This window comes from Diadema setosum, chromosome 8 (genome assembly GCF_964275005.1).
Source record: "Diadema setosum chromosome 8, eeDiaSeto1, whole genome shotgun sequence".
Taxonomy (NCBI): Eukaryota; Metazoa; Echinodermata; class Echinoidea; order Diadematoida; family Diadematidae; genus Diadema; species Diadema setosum.
In genome coordinates, this window is record NC_092692.1 from 25,690,697 (window position 1) to 25,713,618 (window position 22,922).

The window sequence follows — 22,922 nt, forward strand, 5'->3', positions numbered from 1 at the left end:
ACGTACGTTTCAATCACATTTCAGTCATTTTCTAGGGGTGGCGTTTATCTCAGCATGCTGTTTCAAGGTCTCTGCATAGTTTACGTGACAGATACAGCCAAGTATCAAAATAAATTACAATTCACAAACAACATATCACTTTTCTTCTCAATGAGCACAATATCGAACCCAGTGCATCCGTATAATATTATGCTATGTATATGTGACAGTAATGTGATAAGCACAGTGCAATTGAGCTTCTATACTCTTTGGTGTTAAGGGAGTGGTTTTGGGTCTTACCTGCAGGCATTATGCCAATGACGTACTTTCCTTTCCCGCAGAGTTCACTTTTAGTCATGCTGAACGTGTAACGGCTTTCCTCTCTCAATGTCTCGTTTTCCCAAGATTCATCCGGCGAGACTTCGCGCGGGAGTTTCTTCACTGCGTAGTACCTGTCAAGCTGAGGCGGTCTGAGCAACCTGATGAACACCCAAAACCGTTGCCCTTCTCTTTCCGGCAATACGACTGCTCGAATGTCGATGTAATCTTCGTCAACATCCACTCCATGATACGACATTGGATCCTTTTGCGTCAGATTTGCCTCCGTCAAGTTCACCTCTGTAACTTGCTCGGGTTGCGTCTTCATAACGATTCGAATAGGACTTGTTGTATTGCTCACATCTATCTTATTCGCTGATTCGCTCTGGAAACTCAAGCTAACCACGGGTGAGGATATATCTCCGCCATTATTCGCATAGCTGAACGGGTTACCGGACATTGTAACGGCCTGAAAACGAGATTAATCAGCAACATTTTTATGCACAGTTTTCCATGGATTGTAAAAGGCTAAGTAATCACTTTTCACGCCAAAAGAGGTACAGTATAGTGCGGAATAATAAAATATTTGCTGTATTTGCGTATATACTGTATAGAACTATGATGAATGTAAAGGTTACTACATGTATACAATAAGAAGGGGACTGTCAGTGCGTTCATCAGAAATAATTTACACTATTAAATGTTTTGGCAAATGATTGTCAGATTGTCATCTCAGCCTCAGGAGCCAGGTTCCGTGAAGGTAACCTTAGAATGGGGTTTTCTTTTTCTTTTTCTTGAGAATTTGTTACTTTTCATCTGCAAATTTCGTTTTCTCGTCCAAAATGATATGTTTCGAAGTCAGCTCATGACTCCTTCCCACCTCAACCCTGGCTGTCAGAAGGCGACCTTGTGAAGGGCTTTGTAGGGTTTTATTTCTGTTGTTAATGTTCGATGTATCTTAGTCACTTTATATTAATACTTCTGTTACCTATACATGGTTATATTTTCGTACTTATCGTAGTTATCATTGGTTTTAAGGGGAAAACATATTTCAAGCTCTGCTTTTTAGCTTCCCTCCATTTTCAACATTATGCAGTAAATAGCATGTACACGTGCATTTATTTCTTCCTCTGATCATTGTGTTTATATTATATTTCGATGTATTGAGAATATGTATCTCTATATTGTTTGTACTTTGTCGTGCTATGTTTTGTATATTGGCACTCTCAGTTGAAAAAAAAATAGAAATTAAATTAAAAAAGGAAAATCTTCGACAGTACATCCGCCTAATATAGATGAGATGATAGTTGGCATTAAAGTCCCCTAGCCTCCAACCCCGGGATTGTCAATCCCACTCCAAGGTGTATATTCTGCTGATGTGGATATGTTTTCACATCACTACTTCTGGAATTTATTAAGATATCGATCCTTTTTAAATCACACATTTCCCCTTTCTCAGCACCAACTGACTTCCGCCCCTTTTTCTTTTTATCATAGTCAGCTAAAATAAGCATAAAACGCCAAATGCAGTACACCATACCATGATCGTGTGAGTGATCTATGCACTTGGTCTACTCCCACTTCGTCTAACAGCCATTTAGTCTCAACCCACATGGTCTAGTCCTGTTTCGTCTACAACCAGTTCGTCTAATGATCATTTAATCCAATTGCCACTGAGCCTCATTACCAGTTGGTCTACTTCCAGATGGGCTATGCCCACTTTGTCTAATACCCACAGTTTCTTAGACAAAATGGGAAAAAGTTCAAGGAGACAAAACTGCAATGAGACCATCTGGTCATTAGACGAAACGATAAGTAGCCAAACTGGGCATTAGGCCAAGTGAGAAGTAGACCAAACGGGCATTAGACGAAATGGATAGTAGACCAAGTGAATTTAGCCGTAGTGGTGTTAGACGAACTGGGAAGTAGACCATCTGATAGTAGACCAAGTGGCAATAAACCATAATGTGTACTAGCTCACCACAGGTTGCATACAATTCCACATCTCCTCACCGTGGAATTGTATGAATATCATAGAATTGTATGAATATCATATAATCTTGAATGAATATCATATAATCTGAAGATTCTGATGTCCTTCTCGGACACCTGCCTTTCTTATAATGAGTTAAAAGCATCGTGGTGCTTATTTTAGCTGACTTGATAGCTGATGAAACCATAAAGGGCGGAGGTTAGTGGAGTGACAAAAGTCTGAAATAAGATGTCTACAATTTCGTGATACATATTTTTTATCGCAAAATTCAAGAAATATTAATACGATTTGCAGACGTATTCAAATAAGCTTTAGAAACATGGAATTTGATGTCAGTGGATCTCTGTTGACGATGACTTGTGTTTGTTCTTTGTGTGTTTACTCTCTTAGCAAGCAAGGACATTCTTGTTCTTTATTTACCGTTTGATTTTATGGTTGATCCTTTCCTAAGATGTTTGAGGAGAGAAAAAAGAATCGGCAGTTTCCTGCTAATCAGACACTTTTCCATGAAGAAAATGATTTACCAGATCCCGTTGTAATAACATGATCTCTGTATGGGGCTTTTTCAGGACGTGGCCTTTTTTCCACTGCAAATCAACTCGTTAATACCTTTAATTGCACGCTGTCCTGTGTGACGCCATCGCCGAATAACTCTTCAGCGCTGGGCATTCTGATCTCAGACCCGTTCGCTGAGATGTTCTTGTTGCCCATATCTGCTTGTGATTCGACCAGGAGACTTGCTTCGATGGTTTCTGTCTTGGACACCACAGGCTCCTGGCCAGGCACCATGTTACGAAGGACCAGATCAACCATGGAATTGAGCACGTCCTGAAGCATGTTACTTATCATCATTTGCTACAGTAAACCCGAGCAGATAAAAAAGGACAAAACACATGAATGAAAATGAAATATAATTCTATAGGACAAAAAAAAAATAGTTTACTATAAGCTATCTCTCCAACCGAAGTCAATATGTTGTTTTTAAATCAGAATCTTCATGCAATTTACCAGTTAGATATGGCGTCCCAAAAGGTTCGATTCTTGGACCATTATCATTCCTCATATATATTAAAGGGGATGGTTAGTAACTGATCAGTGGGAATCAGTGGGAATGCTGGAGGATGATTGTTCCAATCCTTGTGGGATTCATTTTAGAGTACATTATATATCTATTGTTGTGTAAAAATTATTTGCTTCAGAATGGTCTCATATTCAAGTAATGTGCAGTTTAATGTTTCCAGGTTAGCATGCCTGTACAGTGACGGGTTCTTAAACTGCACATAACTTGAATATGAGACCATTCTGAAGCAAATGATTTTCACACAACAATAGATATATTATGTACTCTTAAATGAATCCCACAAGGATTGGAACAATCATCCCCCAGCATTCCCACTGATTCCCACTGATCAGTTACTAGCCGTCCCCTTTAACGATGTTGTTCGTTCTTCCTCCCTGATATCTTTTATTCTGTTTGCAGATGACACCAATATCTTTTATTCCCACACATGTCTTTCCACACTAGTCAGCACGTTAAACACTGAACTTAATAAAGTAAAACAGTGGTTTGATAGCAATAAATTGTCATTAAATATTAATAAGACAAATTTTATTCATTTTACAACAAAAAGTATACCGATTCTACAAATTTAACCATAAAATTGATTTTATACCTCTTGAGCAAAAGGATTCCTCTAAATTTCTCGGCGTTTATTTGGATAGAAATCTTACTTGGAAAATGTACATTCAAAAAATTGTTTCTTCAATATCTAGAGTTATCGGTATTCTTTATAAACTTAAAGATTATCTTCCACCTCACACACTTTTTCTTCTTTATAATTCACTCGTACTTCCACATATTTCCTATTGCAATATAGTCTGGGGGAAAAGCTCTAAATTAAACACTAATATCATTTTACATTTACAAAAGAAAGCCCTTCGTATCTGTAAGGGTTCCCATTATCTTGCCAACACGGATCCTCTATTCCATCAACTCAACACTTTAAAAGTATGTGATACAAACACTCTACAAACGGCATCTTTTATGTTCAAATTTGTTTCTAATCTATTACCCCCATTTTTAATAACATATTTGTGTATAATAGAAATGTACGTAAAAATATCCAACCCGAATTTCTGACAATTTTCATGTTACTAATCCCAGAATTCTCATAAATCACCGCTCAATAAGTCACTACGGGCCAGATATGGAATCCCCTACCGGATCACATCAAAGAGTCCAAATCGGTCAGAACATTTAAGAAAAAGCTTAAGAATTACCTAATTTCGTCGTATAATTATTGAATAATTTTTAAATCTCCAAAATGCACTGAAGGCCTCACCACTTTCAAGCACTCACCACTCTGCGCATGCAATTCACCTCGCACCCCTCCACACCCCCCCCCCCCCCCGGTCCCCACGCTCCCATCCCAATACTCACCCTGGATAAACAGTCATTATCTATATTATTTTGTCAACTGGGCTTTTTCCGCTCTCAAGCCATGCAATGGTAAGCTTATAGGATACAGCCTTTTTCTGCAATTGCTCCCCTTAGATTGTACCTTTAAATTATTTTTCTTTTTTATTGATGTACCGTGTAATTTGTATCAAACAATTGTATTTTGCATTCATCAACTTTATTAATTCTTTTTCAAAAATCCTATGGTTTGTACAAAAGAAAATATATTTGTTCGTATATTACGCTTGTCGTGGAATTGCAGAAATGAATAAATATCAAATATCAAATATATATTCCCGTCATGGGGGGGGGGGGGGAGGGGAGGGAGGGGAGAGGAGGAGGGGGAGGGGAGTTACCATTGACTTTGACATCCCCGTACCCCCAAGCGCCCCCCCCCCCCCTTGAAGAGCGGACCTTGCGGACCTTGCCCATGGCATGTTGCAAGTCAGACATTTGTTGTTTATTTAATTAAATACAATGAGAGAACAAAAGTGGAAATGAAATCAACTCAACTTATCTCAATTCTTCATCTATTCCTAGGGGGTAAGGAGAACTTAACCGAGCCATATGACAACACATCAGCGATTGAGTGGCCATTGCCCTTACTTCGTACGCCTTGTCGGTCATGTTGGAGGTTGTTGCCTCCGTAACTGCCTCTTCATCTTCCTCTTCCTCTGTCGCCGAAGGCTCTGAGATATCCCCGAGTTTTGCGACGATGTTGCCGACAACAGCGACCATTGCTAAAGGAGAGAAGGATATTCGTCTTAGATCTGTTATCGTAATTGACTTTCGGTTTTTTTGTTTGTTTGTTTTTTTGCAACTGCCCGTTTCTCCACATCAACAGAAAGGAGATCTTGAATGGAATCATGAGGTTCGTCATCATGTTTTGTTACTGGAGTTTGTTATTGCTCAATAATATTATTGCCCAGTTTGTATCCTGTCTGATGATTACTTGAGTGATAATATGTAGCTTCCATCTTCACAGTTTTGTTACTGTTATGCAGGAAATTAATAAAAAATAAGCATATTGAATTCAACTGTCTTCGCAGGTAAAAATATAACGTCGTACTAATTACGAAATCGCGATAAAAGCGTGTTCAAAAATCCAGCTTTTATCGTTAGTATAAATTTTCAAATGATTTCTTCGGCTATGATTTCATACGGGATCTTTTGACCCAAGGCTAAAACTGCCGAGTTACCGTCGGTTGTCCTTTTCTTGTCTTCTGAGCTCTCTCGTGGTAGGTTCTGGTAGGTATCAGTCATCTCGTTTATTGAACCCGCAACTTTGGCCTGCCGGGATTGACGCAGGCAAAACACATGACATCGTTGTATGCATGATCGATTAACTATAATTTATCAAGCTTGGGGAATCAGTATCTACTGTATCTCAAATACATTAAATATTTTGAAAACAGACACGGCGCGATATGATGTTGAGAGATGAAGTGAATAGACCTCATCAAGGACCTTAAAGTTAGATAGTGTCGCTTTCATAAACATGCGCATAACAGTGATTTGTGTCATCTTGGGAGTTACGCCCAAAATGTGTCCTTATCGTTAAGTATTATGTATTTCCGCGATTGTCTTGACCATTACAAATACTGGGGCAGATAAAAGAATTAAGCTCGTCTTGCAGACTAATGCGGAAACATTTATTCAATTATATCCCATATCACATGAATGTCATATGAAAATGAGGAAGGAGTCTGACGAGCCAGCAATACTGTATCACCTTCAAAAAGTGGGACAGCGACATATCTGGGCTTTGAAACATGTATAACCTCTGTCATCTTGGTGGCTTGGTGTGCAAAGTGTCATCAAACTGATTAAGCAAACATTTTTTAATATCTTCTTGCTTCTACGTACTTGAATGCTACTGCCGCATACTTTCAGAGCTGCAAGCTCATTTTCTTCGGGTCATCAATAACTTTCTTCATCCTGCTTCCCAAGGTTCTCATATAGTTTTACCATGCTCTTACTCAACTATCTTTATTACACTTAACTTGAACATAACATCACTAAGTTTCCCAAAATATGCGTTAATGCAAGTGCTTACCGTGGAGCTCGCATCAGGTGGCGGCGATCCAGCCTTGAAGATATTTTTGTACGTGCCAGCGAACATCAAGATGTCGCCAGCTGACTTTGCCTCGGCACTCATATTTGTCGTGATGGGTACAATAGTGTTTTTCAGCTGTCAAATAAGTAGCGGATGTAAATTGATATTTTTTTTTTGCTCAATAATGGATAACCAACACAAAACACACAAGTGGTAAAAACAGGGAAGACCATGTATCTCATCTCACTGAAAATTATGCGATAACACATTGGTATCTTAAGAATTGATACATGAAATAACATTCCTTGTATGTATCTTTATTCCTCAACCTGTCCTTAGCCGGTAACATACAATTTGACACAGGTAATAAAGTTGCAGCTTCGCACTATAAAGAGACTTAAACCTGGCATCCGCTAGAGCCTAAAAAGACTCGGAATGAAAATGTAGTAAATATGCCATTCATTCAGTAACCTCGTCGCATTTATGAAAGATTCCTTTAAGTTTATCGTTCTGGAACACTTTCCGGCGTTTTCGTACTGTCAGGAGAGGAACTTTCCGCGTCTACATTTTGATCAAGACTAAACACGAAATTAACTCTCTGATATGTTCTACAATTTGTCTACATTGTCGTGCGGACAACGTCAGGATATCATGCCTTTCACTAACACTTCCGCCTCTTCCGTAAACGCTTCTGCCTTAGCAGTGAGGGCAGATTCTCAAAGGCAAATGCGGGCTATACGCTCATAAGGAGAAACGTGGTGCCGATAAGGAACAAGAGTGCGAAGCCCCTGCAGACATCTGCGGTGAAGTCTCGGAAGAGACAACAGGTGGCATAAAGGAATTTAATGTCTAATTTGAATTCAGCATTATGCCAATAAAATACGAGAAGTCAAAGACGGAATGCAAGGCTTTGTCTCAGCTTCCTCTGATGATGAACCGGTGAATGTCTAAATTTCTTAAAGCCCGAGGAAGAAAGCAAGACCGAAGACTGTAGATTCTTTGTCTACAGTTTCTGCAAGGAAAACGAAAGTAGACTCCTATAGCTCCTGATGTACCTTTATATTTCCCACTTGTTTGTTTTTGAATAATCCCTGTGATTTCTGAGATTTTTTTTTCTAATCATGTACTCCATACAAGTCGTTACACTTGTAAAGTAAGAAAAGTAAAGACCGGCGCCAAATGTATTACCTTGCATTATTTCTTTATACGCGTTTCTAAATAGTCATTACAAAGTCATCCAGGTTGTCCTAAAGCATGACTTAACCACTCCTGGTATTTTGCATCCTTCCCGATTGATTCCAGGGACACTCCCATGTATGTCTGCATTCAATACGTATAGATTCGTCATAGGCCCTAACGTACTAAGAAACAGTGAACGACACACTTTAACCGCCTCTGATTTGCTGATGACTTGTCGAAAGAATGCTGAAATGACATAAAATATATGAATATATATAAATATATATTTTTTCATTTTTGAAGCGCCATGAGCACTGAAAAGTGGACCTGTGTGCTATACAAGTAGCCACTATTATTATTATTATTATTATTAAAACCTTCCACACCTTTCCTAATCTTGTCGGAGCTTTAATGGACGCAAGACCATAGAATTAGAATTACACATGGACTTACCTCAGTCTGTTCAGCCTCTGTCATGTTAACCTGGTGGTGAGACAAAGAAACATGTGTTAATGAGACTTATTCCTCTATTTAGTTTATTTGTTGTAATGGTGGGCAAGTATAACGGGTACCAACTCTAACAGCGAACATCACGAGTATTCAGGTATCACGAGTATTATTCCCTACTCCGAACTTCATCGAAACTTTTTTCATGCCTGGAACAACTTACCCTTCTTAAAACTCGTTTGCTATAGTGTCTTTATTTTTGTTCTTCTTATTTTGGACATTTTGGCTAGCGTAGTATATATATATAAAAATATACATATACATATATATATACATATACATATATATTTGACATATGAGAAAGGAAGGAGAAATCGGTGCGTAGCTTTGAAATCATATATATATATATATATATATATATATACATATAATCTTTGGGATGATCCGACCGTATTTGATATGAGTGCAAATCCATGCTGTTATCTAAAGTTCTGATACTGAAGCTGAATGCCCTTGTGACCATATTTCTCAGGATGTTCTATTTCAGATAACTTCAACGTCATAGAAAACACTTTTCAACTCTTAGTGAATCCCCGACACGTAGAGTAATTCACTCGTATTCACACACAAAACACCAGTACATAGGTAGTGGCTTGGACTTATAAACGCGGATAAATATAAGCTCAGGTAATCACAAAGAAAAAAACTTGTACTCGTATGTCTGCCGACATTGAAGTACATGTACAATTGTGATATTCTACCAGCAAAAAAAAAAAAAAAAAAAAAAAGGGAAAGAAAAAAATGGAAAAGATTTTTTTTTCTTATTATTATTATTTGCATTTCTTTCATGGCAAGGGTCAATTCGTGCTTCAACAGACCTGCAAACGTACACACACGTACGGGGTACTCCCACAAGTACCTATTGCTAGTGTGTGTGTGTGTGTGTGTGTGTGAACACACACACACACACACACACACACAGTAAAATAAAAAGTTATCATGCCTGTACTGACCTCGGATGAAATATCAACGACGACACTGATGAAACGGATCCCAGCCTCCACGTCCTTAGATTGGACGAGTTGGGACACAAGTCCTCCCGGCTTCAGTAGGTCATCAATCTTCTCCTTGTTCACGTTCGCTTTTGTTACCTAGTGTTTAATCGTAAAGCGGATCATAGTAGGACAAGTGCAATCAATGGCTGTAATGAACGCTTTCCAATGGACTTGCTTATTCTCACCTAGTGTCAATAAATGATTCAGCTGCTTACTGATTCGTTGCATGAAATTGTTCTTATTCAGTTTTGTTTCGATTTGTTTTTCTGCGTTAGTTTTCAGTTTGTTCGTTGTTAGTTTCTTTATCGCTAAAACGAACGCTTTCTATAATGGGCTTCACTTGCTTTGAGTCAATAAACGATTAAACTATTTAACTACTCACTTGTTGCATCTGTTTGTTTTTATACTGTATTGTTTTGTTTTCTTCGTATCAATGTGCATACATGTATATACCTGCACGGTTGTATTGATCGTTGCTTTCCCGTCATACTTGTCCAGTATGGTGAACCTGACTTCGAAGGTGAAGTTATTTGCCTCGAGGCCGGCCTTCATCTTCAGACCTGGCATGACAAGGGACTCCCCCGAGACTAGTTGCGTGTAGACTGAGTCCCCTGGATTACGATACTCGACACGGTATCGGAGGGATGGCACGTAGGGGAGGGATTCATTACGCCCAGGGTAATTCTTTTCTTCACCTTCGTCTTCCCAGTGCTCACAGGATGCTGTGAAATCGGTGGTCAGTGCTTCACCTTGGGAGAGAAGAAATATAAATTACGATGAGAAGGAATGACGAAAATGGAAGGAGGAAGGAAGTGGCAGAGGAGGAGGAGGGGAAGAGGGAGGAGAATGGGGATGAGAAGGAAAAGAGAAAGTGGCACAAAGCAGCTGAGGAAGAGAAGAATATCAGGTGGTCGGGGAATATGTTAAGGTAATAGTCTATAAAAATATATATTGAAGTACAGATTTTAAACAGATTCATTTGATAAAAGCAGTAACAAACTTCAAGTTTTCAGTATAATTTTCTTTTACTTTCTTAATTCTCTGATTTTCATTGGATTGCTGTTACGGGAAATTCTTGTGATTTAAGTTGAAAGTAGACGAAAGGGCAACCTTGTTAATTTATTTGATTTGATTTCTGTATTCCTTTTTCAAACAAGAATATAACAGAAAAGTTATTTATTAATATTTGAAATGAATTGCATGGATACAGGTTGATGGTCAACATAAATGAACCACACTGTTTTTCTTTATCGATTAATACAAAATGATTACGAGCAGGTGTATTTTATGCATTGAAATAAAAATAAGGTTTCATAGAATTGCTGTTCAAAAAGAAATAAATCTAAGAGCAACCGAAATGCAGGAGACCATTAAATTTATCACGTGCTTGGCGAAGATAACTGTCTCACATTATGCACAGAACATAATACAATCAAAGATAATATACCAGTCACCACTAATCAAACAGATTCCAAGTGGGGAAACATGATGGGGAATGGTTCAGCATGATGCAAAATGTAGAGAGTTTGTGTAGATAGCAAAGTGCTGTGTGCGTGTATGTATACGGTATACAGATATGTGTGTGCCTGTATGTGTGCGTATAAAAAAATTGTAAGTTTAATGATTGTTCTGCGTACGCGAAGCTCCAAACCCTTTCTTAAAAAGATGAGAGAATTGAAATTAGAAAGTGATGAAGAAATTATTAAACACTGAATGGGGATGAAAAGTGCTGTGTGCGTGTATGTATACGGTATACAGATATGTGTGTGCCTGTATGTGTGCGTATAAAAAATTGTAAGTTTAATGATTGCCCTGCGTACGCGAAGCTCCAAACCCTTTCTTAAAAAGATGAGAGAATTGAAATTAGAAAGGGATGAAGAAATTATTAAACACTGAATGGGGATGATTAGACGTATACTGATTTATGCATAAAGATTGTTCTTTGAAAAGTGTGGATGTCGTATATGTGGATATATATTGATTTTTTTTTTCATTTGATATAAAACAATGAAACGGTGGGTGATATATAGTGAAAGTTCAACATGTAAATGAATACGGTGATAACGCCTTACTATAGTCTTCCAATGACATACGCACAAATCCTCAATATATTTCCTTGTTCGGAATTATATCTAGAAAAATTGCTTAACTCGCTCGAAACTGACTATCATCGACTTGTAATGACGTAGTGTATCTTCTTCAATCAAAGATTTGTGAAATGGCATCGTCACTGTTCCATGAAATCCTTTCATAGACTTCCGTGAAAACTTATTCCATTTTTTATGACCATTTACATCATAGAATTAGCTTTGAATTCACCTTAAAAACTCTTCTCTAATGGAGGGAACAAAATTAAATATAATTAACCTATAAGCTCTGAGGGAAAATGCACTTCCTTTATATACGGATATAGAGAACATAGTCCTCTTAATTCTTCTACTAACACTTACCGATGGTAGGTGAAATTTGACAGCTTCCACCCCGGGGCGTTAGGTTTGTGAAGAATTTCACAGCAGTAAATCCCTCTCGTTTGCCAGGTTCCTGCATGTAGAGCCAAATTGTGTACGACTGGCCCCCTTCTAGTTTGTCAGCAAGGATCAGAAGACCGCTCTTCGTCAGATCTTGAGAGGGACATAAACAACATAAGGGTATATGTAGGCGTACAGTATTGACATACTGCAATCAGGAAACGCGCAGTCGTTAACTTCGTCCTTTTCCCTGGATGTATGGGACATACAATTCTGTCATATAATAATAATTAAGAATATGAGTATATATAGTATATATGAATTGCATACATTAATATATGTATATATATATATATACGTATAAATTTTGTCAAAGGAAGAGAAGATACACAACATAATACTTGATCCATTTCCTTATTTTGTGTTTCATATGTGTTCTCTCAAAAAGACGCAATTGTATGAAATAAACATAATACTGGTACATATGCACTCAGCAAAAAAAAAAAGACAAAAGTTAACACTTTTTTATGTTCAGATTTCTCGTAGACTATTAAGCTAAATATTAATGTTTTAGATAATGAAAACTTATTTCTGGTTTATCATTCATGTATCTCACTGTTAAATTAGGCTTTCGTTATGATTGCTATCTTGAAGGATATTTGAAAATGAATGACAAAATGTGACTTTCTGCAAATTTTACTTTTGTAGTTTGGAGGGCCAAAACGAATGTTTTCACTTATGCGCAAGTTTCCCTTGATCAACCTACCAGGTGGATAGCCAATTAATTTCCTTAAATATGGTCTATGATAAATCAATTTTTATGTTGTTCTTGAATGAGAACCATGAATTGGAAAAAGTATTCACTTTCTCTTTTTGCTGAGTGCATATAAGCATATAGAGTATAAAACTGTGTATATATATTTTGTAAAAGGGAGAGAAGATACACACACATATACACAGATACACACCATAATACTTGACCAATTTCCTTATTTTGAGTTCTTCCGAAAATACACAATCCTATGAAATAAACACACTTTTACACGTCGCGTGATGACTTTCGATCACGTGACCTTGTTTTTGTCGCGGGTTTCCCATGTCAATAACTGAATTTTGACTTTTGAGCTTTCTTTTCATCCTTGTACCAAATGTTGGTATTTGAATATTGCAGTGTATCTTTGGATACCGAGTTGTATGAGGTTCTCGCAACAGTCGTCCGTCTAAAGTGTGAATACCTGTTTCTGCAATATCTGCCAGATTGACTTTCACTTCGTTCTTTTGCATTTCCCATCGAAAAGTGGCGTTTTTAGTGTCGCAGTTCTCGCATCTGGCTTCGTATCCCAGCGGCGATGTGGGGTTCACCTTTGATAGGCAATTCTGCTTGCATCTGAGTTCATAAAAAAATAGGAACAAGCTCTAGAGTTACTAAGAAGATACAACCTTTCTTCAAATCCATCTAAGGACGTAGACTTAAATGCTGTTTTTTTAAATCTGACTACATAAGTAATTCACTGAACTACAAAACTAGTCGACGGGAAACACTATACCACCCGTCAAAATTTGACTAACTGGCTATTAAACATTTGGATCAAACTGACGCATCTACACACTTTTGATACAGGACGAGGGTTTTTGCATATACACCTCATAAACTGGACGACCGTTTATCTTTATAACTACTGTGTTGCTATCATGTACGTATATTTTTTTTTTTGTATATTGTTGACAAGGTAAAAAAAAAGAACTTGTGCTGTTATTTTTGATATGTTATTGATATAAGAGAAGTATGAAAATAAACTGAATTTGATTTAATTTAATTAAATTGAATTGATTAACGCCTATTTCCAAAAAAAAAAAATAGATATAAAACAGCATCTTTCTTACATGATGGAGGCTACGACTGGATCCCCGTCAACTGTGATGATGGTCTGAGGAAACGTCGTTGATCTTGACCCGAGGACACCTTCAACTTCAAATTTATACTCTGCATTGACCGCCAGGCGCAGCGTCAGAGTCATTTCAGTTTCATTTGGTATACGCTGCATGCTATCCGATTCGCAGATGGCATTGCTGGCTGAGGGTACTGTGGGGACCGGGGTGGACAGTTGGGTTCCTCTTTCGCACCGCCAAATAAACGTCCAGTTTGCGAAGTTCTGTGTTGTGACGTCAGGGTCAATAGACTCTGAGGCATCGAGGGTGATATTTTTCAATCCGTTGACCGTTCGAGCAATCCCACCGCTTATTGTTACAACCAGGGCCGAGGCGTTGATTCGCATGTACGTATAGTCATACCCCGACAGCGGTGGACTCGTCTCCGTAATCGTCACTGTCATTGTAACGTTGTAGAATCCCACGGGAAATGTCCGGGGTGGGAAGTCGTAATTTGGATAATTTTCTGAATCGAGATCTTTTGCTTCATCCGTGTCCATGTCGTATGTTGCCCACTGAAAGAGGGGCTTTTGTTCCAGCCCATAACACTCGAGACTAACGGTCGAACTGAGACGCACGTAGTCGGAACGATAGGAGAATTTCGGGTACATCATATTTTGTGCAGCTCCTTGGATGGACACCATAGGAGGGCGTACACATCCGGTTATCGTTAATGTAATAGTGCGATGCTGATCGACGTCAATGTTGTTTGAAATAATTATGGTAATGTTGTACTCTCCTGGGGTGTTGAACTCTACGTGGGTTAAGACTTGGCCATCCGCAGTCCACACCAATCCTGGCTCGTAGTAGTCGTAAGGGGCGTTATAACAATTAGGTGGTCCAGAGAAATACAGCGTTTCGTTGCAAAACACCCACAAAATGCAGAGAGGTGCATCCAATCCATCACCTTCCAGTGTCATGTTCAACTTACTATATGCTTTTAACTTTAAATCCTTATTGCCTGAATCGATTATATCAACGTCCGTAAAGTCGAATCCTGATGTTATATGAATGAATATCACACGTGAGTCTTCATACAACGGATGTATGGCGTACGCGCGAAGAGCATACACACCAACGTTGCTGTATGTATGTTGAAATGTATGTCCGCTACCATTCGTTTGACCACCGTAGTCCCATCTATATACCGAATCACTGTATGGTCGAATTGGGCTAAACTTCAATTCTTTATCCTTATGAAACCAAGTGAAGTTTGGTCCTTGTCCCGACATCCACTGCCCACCCTCATAGACTTGAACTTCAACATCGAAAGACCTTTCCTCTGCAATAGTAAGATCAGTTTCCACGCTGCCTTGCCATAGGCCAGAATAGTAGCTAATGTTTACGCTAAGAACATATGCTCCTTCATCTTGGAAACTGAACAGATACTCGGTGTTAACAGAGTCTAATTCTTTATGCTCTGTCAATATGTTTCCACTTCCGTTGTTCCACAGAAATGTTCCTTTACCGAATGGTATTTTCTCTCCATCCTTTACAGACAAAGTAACGTGAGCCGTTGTCCCATTATCTTCGAGCCAAAGGAATTTTTCCAACAATTGTAATTCAAATATCTCATCGATTGGTTTCTTTACCTGAACTACGTGAGGGTACTCAACAGCACCCAGGAGGTTACTACAGTTGACTACGGCTCTATAATTCTGAACACGTACGCTATACTCATTCATCGGGACTAATAACGGCAGACTCACGTCAATATCCTCATAGGGTGTAATAGTACTATCCCCATAATCCACTGAGCATGTCATTTGAGTTGGAACATTGGCTCCCGGTTGCAGACTGATTTTGATGATCGATTGTGCAGGAGATGTTATTATAAGCGGTTCGGATGTGATTAAAAGATTTGCCACAGGGTACAATACTTCAGCATTTATGCACTCTTCAAGTGGGGTCTCCAACAGATCGTTTCTAACCGTGGTACAAACAGAGTAAGTTCCTGGACTTTGGAATGCATGGGAGAATGTTACCATCACTGCATCTTCTGTTTGGTTTCCATCAGTAGTCCCGTCACCCCATGTGACATTGGTTTTGATTTCAGTACCACTTCCTGGACTTACGGTCACAGTAAGATCCTCACCAACTGCCAGTATTACATCGCTGGTAGGCGTCATGGAAAAGTTGCTCAAAGGATAGTTTGCACTGACGTAAATTTGTTTGACAACTGCACTGACACGATTAGCAATGATAGCAGTGACGAGGAAACTGCCGCTCACATTATAGATAGCTGCCGTGGTTGTATCGTGACTCAATAAGGGTATGGATAAGCTACAGGTGCAATGTTCGCTGAAAAGAAATGTCACGAAAATGTCATCCGTTAATGGCTGGCTGGAATCCAAGGTCAACGTAAAGTTTATGCGCTCCGTTGTTGTTAGGTCTATTGTGGAAGGGTACGCGGTCAGTGTAAAGTGCGTTGCTGCAGGCACATTTTCCTGAACAACGACAGTAGCATTACTTGGCGAACAATCAAGAGAGGACGTGACGGCATTAGAGGCTGTTGCAGAAATGTTATACTCTCCCGTAGCACTATACATATGAGTAACTTCTATATCACCCGGAACATCAGACGAAGCCATTTCTGTCGACCCGTCTCCAAAGTCGACTGTGACTGATATATCGTAGCCACCTTGTACAGAAATTACTGTCCCATTACCTTCCGATATCTTGAGACCAACTGGAGTTTGAATGGTGCACGACTGGATGGTCCTTCCAACAGCGATCGTTACTTCAACTGTCTCATTGCTAACGTCATTTTCACACGTAGCAGAGATCGTGGCTCCTTCGTGCTTAACCACTGAGTAGTTGAACTGACTGGAGAATAGATATGCATTTGTCAGTGTGATGTCAGCATCGACAAATTGACGACCATCGCCAGTATAGATTGTGCACGACACATTCTCAATACTCTGAACAATGCCTGAGGTCGATAGGCTTGCGGTTACAAGATCGTTGACGTCTACGTCGTCTGGATTTGCCGAAAGTTGCAGTCCCTTTATTGAATGCTTAATGAGCAGGCTCACACTGTCAGTTATGGAACCAAGAGCGTTTGATGCCGTAGCTGTAATGATCATTTCTCCTGCTGATGTATACGTCTGAGTCCATGTCATGGCATTATCGACCAAAGCCTCATCAGGTACAGTATTACCGTTTCCAAAGTCCACGTTTAAAGTTACGCCAGTTCCAGTGGTTAAAGAGACCGTAATCGCGACTGGTTTATCGGTGCCAGCTGTACCGGGAGACGAGATCTGCAGCCCAGAGATTGTAACTCCGACCATGACATTTGCATTGAGAGTAATGTCCTGTTCGATTCCATTTGACAAGGTCGCATTTAAGAGAAACGTTCCAAAGTCATGTGGATCCCAAGTTGTCATGAACGTGTTTCCTGTCCCTATGAAGGGACTTTCCTTTCCATTCAGAGTGAAAGTCAGCCCACTTGGCCAGGTGCCAGATGATAATGTGACAGTCAGTGTGACGTCCTCTGATGGTGATGGAGTTTGCCCTGTTTGTTGCATACTAAATGTAGCGTCTCCGAGTGAATCCGTGATAGTTGCTTTTGCAGTGTCTGATATTATCGTTCCACAATTGACATCAATAGTATATGAGCCAGGATTTGAGAATGCGTGGGGAATCAAGCTTTTCCGGTCTGCTTCCGTCTGAGTCTCAGGCGTTGATCCATCTCCAAAATCCCACGCGCAGGTGACCGTGTCAGTAGCTGAATGCATCAAGTAAGTTACATTGACACTTTCGCCACTCAAACCAAGGATATCGCCAACCTCAATAAATTCAGCGCTTCTGCGAGTCCTATGATGGATGTTACCTGATTCACTCTCCTCCTCGTAACTTGTAGCGCTCCGTCTGTAACGCCTTCGGTATTTGTGTTGATCACGAACTTCTTCTTCTGTCATGCCATCAGCAATATGACTTTGTAAAATCTGGTCAAATACATTTGCATGTTTTTCGTCACTTGTACCCTTGCGGAGACTTGTCGATAGATAAACACTTGCCCGTCTACTTGTTGTTCCACATGGCAATGCTGTATACCCTGGGCATGTCGAGCCGCACCTTGGTGGCGCAGATTCTGGAGTAGTCGCCCTCTCGCTCCCGCAAGCACATTGGGTATCGCTCACAAAGGCAAAATTGTGGTCTCTCTGCCAGCAATATTTTCGGCACTGCCAGACGATTCCTTGCAATGGGAATGACATCTTGTCTCCGAGGAACACGTTGGAGTAGATATTCAGGTCCAGACAGCCCAAATAATACGTCAACAATTCATCTGTAGGGAAATATCAATGTTTGCCATTGTTAGGTGTCGCATGAATTTATGCTTTGCTCTTTCCCTATATTATATGATTAAGATATATTACTTTTTAATGGTAATTATAAAGACTTTGATGTATTCAAATAAGACTGAATAGCATACTTATACCATGCTTACCTACGCAAGCCCAGAATACGTTAAAATTATTACATCAGCGGAGAATGGTCTACTAAAGGTACCATTTTTAAGGCTAACGTGAAATGCAACATGATATCACAAAAGCTCAGTGTTATCATCTTTCTTCAGGCTTTTCAAAGATTTTAAAAATCATTTGCTGAAATACGGTCGATTCTATATGCCTTTCAAAATGTTGACAAAGACAGTTTAACCTCGATTCATCTTTAACCTTTAACGTGCAACTGCGGCCAAAAGATGTAATCCTGTATCGCATGAATTGTTACTTTCCTACTGCAGGAGCAATGGTCTTCTGACAAACGACCGCTTCTTTTTGGTCGACACCCACTTACCCCTTGTGATAGTTGGCTGAATTTTTCTGCAAAAGATTGTCCAATTGTCCATCAATGGCCTACCAGTACCTTGTGGTGCTGCAGAATGTGCAAAATTTGGCTTTCACATTAGCACAATTAAGATTTAATCCCTGCTACTAGTGGTGAAAAAGATAACACTAGTGACAATACCTTCCCCGTCCATTTCGTTCAATGTCTGGACAGGCCACAAGAAGTCCGCGAATCGTAGCGTGTCGGCTGGCATGAACGGAACCCCACCGTCAACAACGTTTTCGCGCGCACTGGGTTCCGAAACGGATCCAATGCAGACACCATCGACGTACGCGTCAAGACCAATATCCTGTCTCCAAGTCACTCCAACAAGGATCGGATATCCCAGTAGGGCTCGAAATGATGCAGTCCAAGTGTGGATTCCTGTCTGAATCCGTACTTCAAAGTCGCCTGTTTGCCTGCTGAGTTCGTTACTCAGGACAACGTGAACCAAGCGAATGGCCAGACCCGGCATAAGATCTGGCCAGTCTCCTTTCTTAAATAACGGCACAAAGTCTATGGACGTGACATTTTGAAAGAAGTAGGCAGGGTCGGGCGTGAACTTGACAAGGGCGCTGAACCCTCTACTGCACTCGGCAATGTTGCTGAGGCAGCCTGGTGAAGTTTGTGGTGCGTCAAGAGGGCGTTCTGTTTCATCATATAGCAAGTGGCGTAGGGGCAGGGGCCATTTGTAGATGGAGTTATCATCTGTGAAGAATTCGATTGTTTAGAAAATAAAGACATGGTGTTAATTGTAGTTATCTAGTGTTATAAGTTATAGCGCATTTTCCATGTAGAAGTTTAAGTGCAATTAATAAAAAAAAAAGAAAATCGCGCATAATATAAAAAGGGTGGTTTATGTCACAAATTACTGATAAACAGATAGCGTGTGATAAGAACTCAATTGATTATCATAAAGGAACGCAATACGAGAATATCAGTAAGAAAAGGCTGTATTGATTTTGATGAAAAACGCACAGCACTATGGTATGCAACCCAACATTAACGAGTAATATGTGTGCGTATGAGCTGCGCATACAGCCCACAATTTGTTACTGTCATGATTACCTATTAGAACTTCAGTTCAGTTCAGTTCAGTTCAGTTTTTATTTCTGCATTTCATTTCTGACATGTATATAAGTAGAAAAATGTTGAGACAAAATGTGATACAATGAAACACATGAGACGTCGGATGGAAATATTTTATGAGCATCGAAAGTGTGCAATGATTTTTTTTTTTTTCATTTGACATAGATCTTGTGATAACTGTCAGTGGAGTATGAAGAATAAAAAAAAAAGGTAATGATCGAATCTGCAGTGACAGGCTCAGTGAAATATCGCGATGATAACAAGAACAGTCGCAAGAACAGCATTTAGGTAGTTGAGGCTTAGTGGCTAAGACCAAAGACTCGCAATTATGAGATCCTGATTTGAGTCTTCCTGCAGCAGCGGCTGTGGCCTCGGGCAAGGCACTTCATTCTTATTGTTTAACCCTTTGTAGGGTACTTGAGTCCACAGGGGTCCTGTTGTTGCTTGCTGACGGGCATTATTTGCTTTCTTAGTGACCATGTTCTTTAAAAACATACAATTCAATCTTATTTTTCAAATTACTACATTGATATCTTCATTAATGCCAAATCAATACTTAATTAATACTTAGATATTACTTAATTAATACTTAAATATATTACACTATATCCCGTTCCATAATCCTGACCAGTCCGTTAGATCTAATCGTCATTCTGTTCAGGGCTCAGGTACCCATCATGACTGTCAAATTTAAATGTTAAACATGTTATTCAATTCAATAAAATACTTTGTTTTTGGCAGAATGTAAAGGAGCAAATTTGCGTAGATAAACCGCAACTACATCGACATCAATTAAATATTTTTAATTATCTAAGTGAAAAGACTGACAATGGCAGAAGCGGCCCGTCATGCTATAGGGAAAAAAAGGGTAGTAAAGTGCTACAGTCACCACGCTGAATGACCGTCGCTATAGCAACGCCACGCATGCGTGTCCTTCTGTGCCATTATCTGTCCAACTCATCCTATTTCGAGGAGTGCTTCTGAATATTGTATATTGCCTTCCCTTCAACACGTTACCATCCACAGTTCTTGCTCTGAACCCAACAACAGTGAAATAAAAGATTGTTTCCATCTTGTTGCTAAGCAGTTCATAAGCTCTAGCTGAAATAATTTAGAAATTAGGGAGATGCTCTCGTGGTATTAACACTGCATTGATCTTCACATGTAGATATGTGGTTCCCTCTTCATTCCTTTTCGCTATCTTATACAAGCCGTGATCTGCTGTATTCGTTTGATTTAAAGTTGTTGTTTTTGTTAATTTCATCCCTTATTAAAACAATTTTGCAGCTCCCTCCTCAAACTTTTGCACTCTATCCCTTTCATCCAACAACAAGGCATTACAGCATAAAATGTAATGCTTTCATTTCATTTTCAGCAGTTCAGGGCTTAGAATTCCCTCACGAGACTTTGACAGCTGCAAGATATACGTCTACATCATGGTTATGAGATATTCCCTTCCAAAGATCGGAATATTGTAGCATATTACAGACAACTACAAATAGGACGTTAAAAAAAAAGACAGACTGGTAAAGTTCCACATGTTCTCGTAAAACAGTGCTATAGATGGTAATGGAGATTGTAGAATGGAGAAGTGGTGCTGTCATTGTCTCACTACTCTTTCTTTGACTTTCTCTCGTTTCACTCTTAGCTATATCTATTTTGATTAAGATCATAAAAAAGAAGTATATCTATTGTTGTACTGTACATCGAAAGTTGTCTTTTATAGGTGAGGGGTTAGTAGATTATCGAGCACCAACATTATTTTAATGACATCTTTGTGCACAAACTAATCGGAGAGTAGTTAAGTCACTATGATGACATCATGACCAAATGTCATTTGGTTTCTGTGGTCAAGGCTGTAACCTTAAAGTTCAACTACCTTTTTATCTATGTTTATGGCTGATTTTTACGAAACATCTATACTCTTCTAAATTTGGCTGCGTAATAAAAATGTCCATTTTCCCCCTTCTTCAAGTTTGCTTACGGAGTCGTTGATGTCATTTCTGATGATAATATTTAGCGCGCAAGGAGTCACTGTAGCTGGATACTCCCCTATAGCTTACCACGGATGCTTTGCCACTAAGTTTCAACGTGAGAGCTACCCGCTCCAGAGTCATCGTACAGTGTCGTACCAGGGGTCCGTTTCATGGAAGTGTTATACACACTTATACACTTATGAGAGACTTCATGAAATGGATTTGAAACTCTCATTTGGCCACATATGAGCAACTTTGGCCATTCGTAGATTTATGCCAAGACAGATTATGTGGTGACCCCGCGGTAAACACGGTAAACAGATCGCGCAGCTGGCACTGAAACTCACCAAACTTGCAATTCCCCATGTTGTTTTTGATTGTCGTCTGCACAAAGAGTCCATGAGTCTTATATCCTATCGACCCCTTTCAATTCACTAACATTTGTTCTCAGATGGTTTCTTATCGTGGTAGAAAGAGGCATGTTTTCAGCACTATACTGACTTTCATTTTCATAGGGGAGGGGGATGTAATGAACGACAAAAGTGTTTCTTTCAGCTGTTCACGAGCGGTCGAAAGAGGGGTAACTTTGGCAGCTGAATATTCTCTAGCTCATCATATTTCAATTGAACTGTGATAAGACAATATTCTTGAGATTCAATTTCTCAGTCTTATTAGAAACATTGAACAAAATAGGATGTCGTGTCTGGTAGATCGTTACAAACGCTGACTTCTGTCAAAGATAAGTTCGATTAATATATTATATATATATATATATATATATATATATATATATATATATATATATATATATATTTACATATAAATATACATTTACATATATATCAAAGACTTTTGATAGATAAACACAATATAAAGCTCTTACCTCATGTATACATGTTGTGTCAAATGTCTGCTACCCATAGATCTTCATCGCTAAAAAACTAAGAACTATTTCACTAATGAGGAAAAAAAAAGAAGAAATAAATTTTTACCAATCAGAGAGGACGCGTTTTTTCTATCTTCTTTAGGAGATGAAAATCACATAAATGAATAATGAGCAAAACAGGGGGAAAAAGGTTACAATTTCACCTTTTCTGAGGGAAACTTGATTGAACTTTGAGGGGAACAGATTGAGGTGGGTGTAA

General features: G+C 39.2%; 1 protein-coding gene across 1 annotated transcript in view; it reads right to left on the minus strand.

The window, feature by feature from the left end:
* Nucleotides 1-22,922, minus strand: part of LOC140232165 (polycystin family receptor for egg jelly-like) — a 61,017-nt gene that overhangs the window by 21,983 nt on the left and 16,112 nt on the right. The window contains exons 2-13 of the mRNA XM_072312306.1: nt 18,854-19,420; nt 13,838-18,170; nt 13,189-13,340; nt 11,936-12,106; nt 9,939-10,234; nt 9,444-9,581; nt 8,437-8,466; nt 6,805-6,939; nt 5,948-6,038; nt 5,355-5,488; nt 2,900-3,145; nt 280-766 (exon numbers count right to left, since the gene is read on the minus strand). Coding sequence (XP_072168407.1) covers nt 280-766; nt 2,900-3,145; nt 5,355-5,488; nt 5,948-6,038; nt 6,805-6,939; nt 8,437-8,466; nt 9,444-9,581; nt 9,939-10,234; nt 11,936-12,106; nt 13,189-13,340; nt 13,838-18,170; nt 18,854-19,420 — 6,780 coding nt within the window. The remainder of the gene's footprint in view (nt 1-279; nt 767-2,899; nt 3,146-5,354; nt 5,489-5,947; nt 6,039-6,804; nt 6,940-8,436; nt 8,467-9,443; nt 9,582-9,938; nt 10,235-11,935; nt 12,107-13,188; nt 13,341-13,837; nt 18,171-18,853; nt 19,421-22,922) is intronic.